Raw genomic sequence first — 9,821 nt, forward strand, 5'->3', positions numbered from 1 at the left:
CCCTTGGGCTACTCTTTTATCAACGAATAGTGGAATTGATAGAGCTAAATTATTCCAAACTTGAGGCACTGAAGGCTCGCCTCCATTTTATGAAGAAAAGTGCAAATGAGACGAAGCAGGGTTTATTCTATAAGTAAACACAAACAGGAACTCTTCTACAAGTAGACACAAACAGCAGCTCTTTTAGAACTAAACACAAACAACAATCATTCTACAAGGAGAACATTACAGATTTTATTGAGCCAAATCACCAGTTTTACAAGATTTATGTTATCAAATTGTGTATTTTATTATAAATTGTAATCCGTTGGTTTTTCTAGTAAAAGGTTTCGTTTATTTCAATCTATACGTCTAGAAGAACATTTAAATCTTTCGGACTTAATAGAGTATGTCATCATCTGAAGGATGTGGCTGAATAAAAGTTAACATTTCCTGAGAGAATCTTTAGCCACAAGCATCCAGGACCTGCAGAGAAGAACATAACTCCAGAAAATTTTATAACTATTCCAAATTAATTACTTTAAATTCAAATAAGTATTTTAATTGCAACTAAATACTTACGACTGAAGGAAGGGGAATCCACTAAACGCCAATCACGTTAATATAAATCAAAGTTCTTTGGTTCTTGTACTTCTGATATTTGTATTTTTTATCTTTAACATTTAATACTTCCTAATTTAACATTTTAAAACATCAGTACAGAAGGTCAACACTGTTAATATGTGCCTTCACCATACTATTAAGGTGTGCCTTTAATAATACTGTTAATTGCTGTTTGTCCTTTTTATCCCTGATGATACTGTACTGTGTACTTCTGTTCTAACAGTTTGTTCTTCATGACATATATTAACAGTCTTCTTTCCAATTAGGATTTAAACTTTTGACAAGCTTTCAAATTAAAAATCGAATGCTATTTGAAAATAGCATTGTACACATCAATTCAATGGTAAAAATACAAATACACACATACCCTCAAGATCAGCATCCAACCCCCACCTAAAATATCCATGTTGCAATATACACGTTGTTCCTCTCCGCCTACATCCAGAGTATACCATCCTGAATAAAGCCGGTGTTTATCCTTACCAGCCCGGTAGAGGTAACTGCTGCACGAGAAGAAGGTTTCTAAAGAAATTAAAATAAACTACAAGCTAGAGAATCTGCTTCAAGTGTAACTAGACGTGATTTTATTTACATAAAGAAATTAAAATAAACTACAAGCTAGAGAATCTGATTCAAGTGTAACTAGACGTGATTTTATTTACATAAAGAAATTAAAATAAACTACGAGCTAGAGAACCTGATTCAAGTGTAACTAGACATGATTTTATTTACATAAAGAATTAAAATAAACTACGAGCTAGAGAACCTGATTCAAGTGTAACTTGACGTGATTTTATTTACATAAAGAATTAAAATAAACTACAAGCTAGAGAATCTGCTTCAAGTGTAACTAGACGTCATTTTATTTACATAAAGAAATTAAAATAAACTAGAAGCAAAAGAATCTGCTTCAAGTGTAACTAGACGTCATTTTATTTACATAAAGAAATTAAAATAAACTAGAAGCTAGAGAATCTGCTTAAAGTGTAACTAGACGTAATTTTATTTACTAATATTAATCGTTTTTCCATTGTACAGAATGAAAACATTTGTAACAATGTACCCCTGTGAGCTTAATTATCGAAAACTATTGAATGAAAACACTTGTTACAATGTATCTCAACGACCTTAATTACTAATGAACTATTATTTGTTACAATATACCCTGATGGACATAATTACCAACATAAAAATAGAGATAATGTTTTTTTAAGGCTGTCAATTTTTAAATAAAATCTATTTTTCTCATTGCTAACACACCAGCCTCGTATTCATACGTACGACAACAACAAACAAGGCAGATAGATTATTGTGAGACCTTCTGGAGATTGATTTTTCAAAAAAAAAAAAAAACGTTTGTGCGTTATCTTGCGAGGACTATCGGTTAATAAACTTGCATTTTTTTTATTCGAACCTAAATATGCATGTCATCAAGTTTAATAAGAACTAATGATCATAAAGATAAAGCTTACTTTATAGTTCCACTTGTTAAAAGAGAGACGTATACAAATTTTAAATTATTAAAGACTTCTCAATTTATATATCTAGGTTCCAATATTAGTGAAAAAAAGTATCGCGAAGTAGTAGTAAGGAAAATAGTAAGAGTTGTATGGAATAAATGGAGGAAAGTCTGTTGACAAAAAATACCGCTAGACTTAAGACCAAATTTTACAAAACAGTTGTTAGGCCAGTTCTGTTTTATGTAGTAAAACTGAGCCATAAGATGGTATTTTAAAGAATAATGAGATGCAAATCTTAACATAGGTGCTGTGAATATCTTTGACAGAAATAATAATGAATGATGACATTAAGAAAAGAGAAATATCACAAGGGAAGCAAAACTTAAATGGTTTGGGCATATGACAAGTGGTGAAGAAGTAAGAAAAGCATTGAAAATGTTGGTGGAAAGGGCGAGAAGAATAAGACAATATTGTGAGGAGACATGATGGACAGAGATATGAGGGAAGTTAGTGGAGACATGATGGACAGAATATGAGGGAAGTTAGTGGAAACATGATGGACAGAGATATGAGGGAAGTTAGTGGAGACATGATGGACAGAAATATGAGAAGATTAAGTAGAACATGATGAACAAAATATGAAAGATTAGTAGAACATGATATGACAGAATATGAGAAATTAAATAAGAAAAGAGACAAATATGACTGAAGATTAGTAGAAGATGAGATAAAGAGAATAAAATAGATGAAGAGAATATGAATAAAAGATGAGAGATAGAGATAAATAGAACATATATGGAGATTAAATATAGAGAACATACATGACAAGAGAAAAGATGAGGAAGATTAGTAGACATGATGAACAGATATAAAGAGAAGATTAAATAGATGCATGACAACAGAATATAGAGAGATTAGTAGAACATGATGACAAGAATATGACAAGAGATTAGTAAGAACATGATGAACAGAAATATATGAAGATTAGTAAATAGAACATATGAGACAAGAATAAATGAGAAATTAAATGAGAACATGATGAACAAAATATAAAGAAGATTAGTGAGAACGATGATAGACAAAATAAAGAGAAGATTAAGTAGAGAATGAAATGAACAAAGAATATAAAGAAGATGATGAAATAGAACAGGTGATGAACAAAATATGAAGAGATTAAATGACACATGATGGAAGAAAATATGAACAAATTAAATACGGAACAATGATGATGAACAAAATATAAAGAAGATTAGTAGAACATGCAATGATGACAAAGATAAAGAAGATTATATAGAAACATGAAGACAAAGATATAAAGAAATGTAGAACATGATAGACGAGAAATGAGAGATGAACAAAATGAGAAGAGAAAGTAGAACATGATGGAACAAAATAAAGAGAAGAAAGTAGAACATGATAGACAAAATATGAAGATTAGATTAGTGAGCAATGAACAGAAATATGAAAGTTAATAGAACATGATGAACATGATAGAAGAATGTAAGAAGATTATAAGAAATGATGACAAAGATATAGAAGATTAAGAAGAACATGAGGACATGAAATACAAGAGAGAAGATTAGTAGAACATGATAGACAAGAATATAAAGAGAGATTAGTAAGAACATGATAGACACAGATGAGATTGATAGAGAACATGATGATGGAAGAATATAAAGTGGATGAACAAGAGAAGAATAAGTGAGATCAACGATAGACGAAAGAAGATTAAAGTAGAGACACGAACAGACAAGAGATTAATGAAATAGAAACATGATGAAATATAAGAGAGATTAAATTAAGAAGAATAGAAACAATGAACAGAATATAAAGGAGATTAAGTAGAAACATGATAGACGAAATATAAAGAGAGATTAGTATGGACAAAAGGTGAGATTAGTAGAACAATGGACAGAATAAGAGAGAGATTAGTAGAACGTAGTGAACAGAATATGAGAGATTAGTAAGAACGTAGTGACAGAAATGTGATAAAGGTCAGCACAGAGAAATGGTGGACATGGATATGAGGAGGGTCAGTAGAGAGAAGCAATGAACAAGGATATGACAAAGATCGGTTGAGAAATATGGTGGACAGGGTGGAGAAATGTGGTGGATAGAAATATTGAAGAGGTTAATGGAGAGAAGTGAGATGTGAGAGAGGTCGGTGGAGCAGTGTGGTGGGCATAGTTATGATGTTGGTTCGTGTAACTAGAAATCTATAACCGCTCCTGGTCCAATTCTGCAGTTTTCCGATTAATAGACGTCAATCACAATTATAGCTTCCGAGATCTATGGCACTGACTGTAGTTGTCCAACAATATTCTTCTTTTGTCTTTTACTAGCTGCTTCGTATAGAAATTTCGCGAGACTCTAGAATTTCAACAATGTTCTAGCACGTTTTCATCGACAAATATTGTTGATTCTTACTTTCAAGAATTTTTTGCAGATGTCGAGAACAGGCGGGACTTGTGCAATACACAGTCACCAAAATACGTCAAAGGCAAAAAAAAACTACACTAAAACAAACGTAGGCATTAGAATAAATGTGCAACAGTAAATCTGTTATAGGGAATATAAAAGTTGCATGTGCTTTCATAGGGTTAACAATTTTATTATAGTGGACCCAATATAGCCCTGTTGATAGCTGAGACAAGTATATTTACAAACTAAACTTGATGTTTCTAATGCAAGAATACGGTCTTAAATTTTAAAAAAAGAAAGAAACTGAAGACAAATTTTAAATTTTAAACACACCACTCTTGTACTTCACGATATACCCTTCAAAATACATTTCTTAACGGATTTATTGTTATACATTTATTTTAATATCTGCGCTTGTTTCAGTTTGATGCTTGTAACGTATATTGTTAAATGTGTATTGCGCAAGTCACACCTGTTCTCGAAATGTGTAGAAGTTTTCCGAGAGTAAGAATCAATAATATATGTTTTACAAAATCACTAGCATATCTTAGATTACTGCTTAGCATTCGGGAATCTCACCTAAAGTCTAAAAACCGACGCGCCGAGAGACGGTTATAGAATATTGTTTGGTCGCTACAGTTAGTAAGTCTCTAAAGCTATAATTGTGATTAACGCTCATAAATCGGAAAAGTACAGAATCTGACCAGGAACCTTTATAGATTTCTAACATTACAAACCATTCAACTTCAGAAAATTAACTTTAGACATTATTATTTCTCCAAAGCCATCGTATAACTTAGCAGAAAAAGACTCGCGTGTGAAGAATAAAAGTAGCGAAATGAAGTGTATTTGTGTATCAACACAACAGTAATTCATGTCTCGAGAACCTAGACAACTGACAAAATATTCAGTTCCTGACCAGATATAAGAATGAATATTGTTTGTTAGTTTGTAAAATGTTTGTGTATAAAAACTCTTAATAATAACCGTTATTATAAATTGTAATTGTGTGTGTTTTTATATTAAGATACATATTTGTGTAAAGAAAGAAAATTGTGTGTATCTATATTGATGGAAAATATCACTCATTTGATACATTCGATATTCAATTAACTTTTAAATTAAATCTTTTGGTTATTTGAAATGTTATTACGTAAAGATACGTGGCATAAAACGGAGACTCATCCGAGATAAATTATAATACGTAACATAACTGATTGCTATTAATTAAAATACTAGCTACGAGACGGAAAACCTCATGTAACTGTTAATTATAAAATAGGAAACCTTACATAATTACGAAATGTTAAACCTAATGTAATTGTGAGTTATAAGACGGTAAACTTTGTGTCAACTTTGAGACTGGTAATATAGGTTATTACATGATGAAATAAAACTATCTCAAAACTCCATAGATTTTATACTATTATTCCAAAATACTTCGAATTATCTATGGCTGTCTCTTTCTAAACACCTCCAAACGATTTTTTTTATGTAAATAGAAACATTTGACTCGGTTACACATCGCGTGTTCCGTAAATAATGAAATACAAAAGTCACAACAGTTGAAGAACATAATTAATGATTTAATTTTTTTTAAACCTGTTTACTACGAGTTTATTCTCAGAAATATACATAAAACTTAAATTAACTGTGGACATCGTCAACGCAGTTTGCTTTTCATTATCCAAAATTCATCGGGCCTTACTAGAAAAGTATTAAAATACAGTTTAGATTGATTTAAAAAAAGGGGATGGAGATATTATTTTTGTTGTCTTTCTTCAAACGACTTGCGATCTTTCAATAACTAACGTGTACATTTTCTAACCAACACGGGGGAATACAACCAACCGACACATGACTATTTACTAACGAACGCCATATAACACCATATCTATAACTAATTTCTTTTTTCAGTTGAAGCTAAATATAAAGTTTAGGTTGAATTATTTCATTTTATTTAAAGAGGGGGTTGCTTCCGGTTCCCGCTGGAACAGCGGTAAGGCCACGGGTTTACAACGCTAAAAACAACGCTTCGATTCACCACGGTAGTTTGTTTATTTTGTTTGTTTTTTTAATTTCGCGTGAAGCTACTCGAGGGCTATCTGCGCTAGCCGTCCCTAATTTAGCAGTGTAAGACTAGAGGGAAGGCAGTTAGTCATCACCACCCACCGCCAACTCTTGGGCTACTCTTTTACCAACAAATAGTTGGACTGATCGTAACATTATAACGCCCCCACGGCTGAAAAGGCAAGCATGTTTGGTGCGACGGGAATGCGAACCCGCGACCCTCAGATTACAAGTCGCACGCCTTAACACACCTGGCCATGCCGGGCAGCACCACGGTAGACACATCAAATAGCGCGATGTGGCTTTGTTATAAGAAAAATAAACAGATAATATGCGTTGTTGCTTCAACATTTGTACTATAATATTGGTTAACGAAATAAGAAACATCAACTATGGTTATATGTAATACCTTTTACACGGCAGCAAAAAATGATTACAATTAAATCTGTCATGGAATATTAGTATTAAAACTATGTTTTTGAAACTACATTTTTTACTTAGTTCCTAAGGAATTTTTATTAATTAATGTAATGCTAATTATTGTAATTGAACTACAATCTATTTCTCACATTATACACTCTTCTAAGTCCTGAAAATTCTTAAGAGACAAAATAAAGAATGCGGCCTTTAAAAATGTAATAGGCGTAGTTATGATACTAATGTCTTATACAAGGTATTCGGAAAGTTACTGTGCACTTATATGTGTATATGATTACAAAACTGCACAGTGACTTTCCGAACATCCTGTATAACGGATGCAATCGGAAACAAAGTGGACGAACGGCGTACATCTGAAACATAACGTAAAAAGTATTAAATAAATACTTTTTTTTTTTATATTTGGAAGAAGACGAGCCTTCTTTTCCTTGTTTTCTGCTAATCGTTTGTAGCTACTTTTAAAATCCTGCAAATAATAAAAGATAAACTGTATGAAAATAAAGTTTACCTGAAGGAGGAATATTTGGCAATAACATCAACACAAGCATGTTGAACATGAAACATACTCGCCAGTTCTGAAAGACTACCATTATTTTCTGTATTTCAGTTATATTAATATTTTGTTTTTACTAAACTATTTGTATACACATGAACACAGTCATAAATGCTACGACTGCCCTCAATAGTAAACAGAAAAACAAAATACAGTCGACGTGAGGTCTCTTGTAATAACAGAATGACCATGCAACAGTTATTTTTCAGTGTTTTTATACCTTTTCATCAGCAGAATCTTTCCAATAATTAATCATTTGTTTCCTCACAATGACACAGTTGAATCGCAGACTACATTAATTTTCAGAATTCACATCAGATGTAGATAGTTTGGCAGACAGGAACTTTCTGGCCAAAAATATTTCAGATACTTTTTAAACAACAAGCGATGAAGAAATTTGTTTTCAATTTCTTACATTATATATTCTTGGATATGTAGAAATTCCAAAACCAAGTTACACGTATGTTCCAGTTTTAATAATAGTTGCTGAGGTTGACCTGTAACTAGTATGCATTTTGACCATAATTCACGGTAATTTCCTGGTGAACCACAGAATAATTTGTAGACCGGAATAACAGAAGAATTCAGAGACAATGCTCTTCTCAAGGATCAAACATCATTTAATTTAATACAACAGATCCACGTACCCAAAAAGGATTTAATCTAGAATATCACTTCAAGAAATCATGTTGTGAATAGTGTCGGTTTCAACATTACGAACCACATATTGGCTGATGACAACTAAGTATTATGTTATTTCCATAAACGCGTTGAGTAAACACACTGTAGAGACCCTATGAAATAAATACAGAAACGTTTAGACAATATCGAGTGCTTACTATGTAAGAGGTCTGGTTCCCGCTCGGATGGTTTATTTTATTCTAGGCACAACACGTACATTTAGATAGATGTATAAACAGGTGTCTCAGAGTTTCATTTCTATGGTTAGCACAGAACATATGTGTACACAGTGTTAACACAGAAGGTTCTTTCCAACAGATGGTAAGGTGGAGCCTTTCCGTTGGGGGAGTCACGTTTGCAAATACTTTTTTTAATGTTAAAAATATAATAATAATGAATCGCTAGGAAAGTTTTAGCTTAAAAACGTTACTAAGATAACACAGTTTGTTTAGCTGTGTTCAAGCAAACGAAAAGTTGTTGGCATTGTAACAAAAACAGGCATCATAATGGAAAATATATAGTCCAAATCACAATATGAGAAACAAATGTTTTTACTGTCAGGATGAAGATCAAGGTTGGGCCAAACGATCATCATCCTGACAATAAAAACATATACTGTTCAAGATGATGACCAAATAGTAATTTTTTATCATGTGAGGTTAAGCAGAACAGCAAATACAAAATAAACACCTCCATGTTTCCACATTTATGAAGAACTTGTTGTGGAGAAAGTAGACCAATCTCAGGAATTTCTATGTCATAACTCACATTACGTTTAAGAACCTACTGTTAAGAAACATCTGTAAACAAATTTCAGAGTTCAAACCATCTATTACATTAATCTATGTATAAAAAACACAAACATCTGTGTGTTTGTCTTCTGTTATCTAAGTAATCCTTGGTTGTTCATCCATTCTCGACTAAACTTTTTGAGATTATAGTGCAAAACACTACAGTGACTGCTCGCAATCCCATTTATAATCTTTGATGTAACTGAACGTTTACTACATTTATAGGTGACACCACGTTCTTACACGAAAAAAATAACTTTACTAAATTTTTCATAAAGCAATATATATAATATATACAGTGTGGGGAGAGAGACCAAACGCCTTATATATATCTCAGAGAGTGCGTTGGCGCGCTCTACAAAGGAATGCAATGAAAACAAGTTATTCATAGTTTTAATCCCTCTCATCCCACTATGCTACATTTGAAATGCAATGAAAACAAATTGTCACAACTATTGTAAAAATAAATAAACTCAGCTGTAGTTTCTACTCCAGAAGCCACCATAAGATTGATATGAAGAGCCGTTTCTTGATTTATAACCGCTTGCTTCTTTCACCAGTACCCTTTCAACTTTAGCCCATAGACACTCGTGCAGCTAATAACCGAGAATTAACTAACCATGTAAACAGAAAAGACATTAAAAGCCGAACATTGAAAGCAAATAACAGAAAGTTACCTGTCGCCACTAATTTTGTCGCTATCTCTTCCTACAAAGTTTTACTGACCATCATACAGTGCATATAATGTTTTAAGTCTATAGATATTGAGTTCTTAAAACTTATGCAAGACGTTTGGTGAAGTAA

General features: G+C 32.3%; 1 protein-coding gene across 4 annotated transcripts in view; it reads right to left on the reverse strand.

Moving 5' to 3' along the window:
• The window catches only part of LOC143234285 (adhesion G protein-coupled receptor L3-like), a 69,834-nt gene extending 61,383 nt beyond the window's left edge, over positions 1 to 8,451 (reverse strand). For 2 of the 4 annotated variants that reach the window (XM_076471531.1, XM_076471530.1), the window contains exons 1-2: positions 7,501 to 8,403; positions 971 to 1,125 (exon numbers count right to left, since the gene is read on the reverse strand). In XM_076471531.1, coding sequence (XP_076327646.1) covers positions 971 to 1,125; positions 7,501 to 7,582 — 237 coding nt within the window. In that variant the 5' untranslated portion in view covers positions 7,583 to 8,403. Of the gene's footprint in view, positions 1 to 970; positions 1,126 to 7,500 lie in introns of all 4 variants that reach the window. The other 2 variants (XM_076471532.1, XM_076471533.1) reach the window with 2 other exon arrangements.
• Between the last annotated feature and the right edge of the window lie 1,370 nt (positions 8,452 to 9,821).

The sequence above is a fragment of the Tachypleus tridentatus genome, chromosome 12 (assembly GCF_004210375.1).
Source record: "Tachypleus tridentatus isolate NWPU-2018 chromosome 12, ASM421037v1, whole genome shotgun sequence".
NCBI lineage: Eukaryota > Metazoa > Arthropoda > Merostomata > Xiphosura > Limulidae > Tachypleus > Tachypleus tridentatus.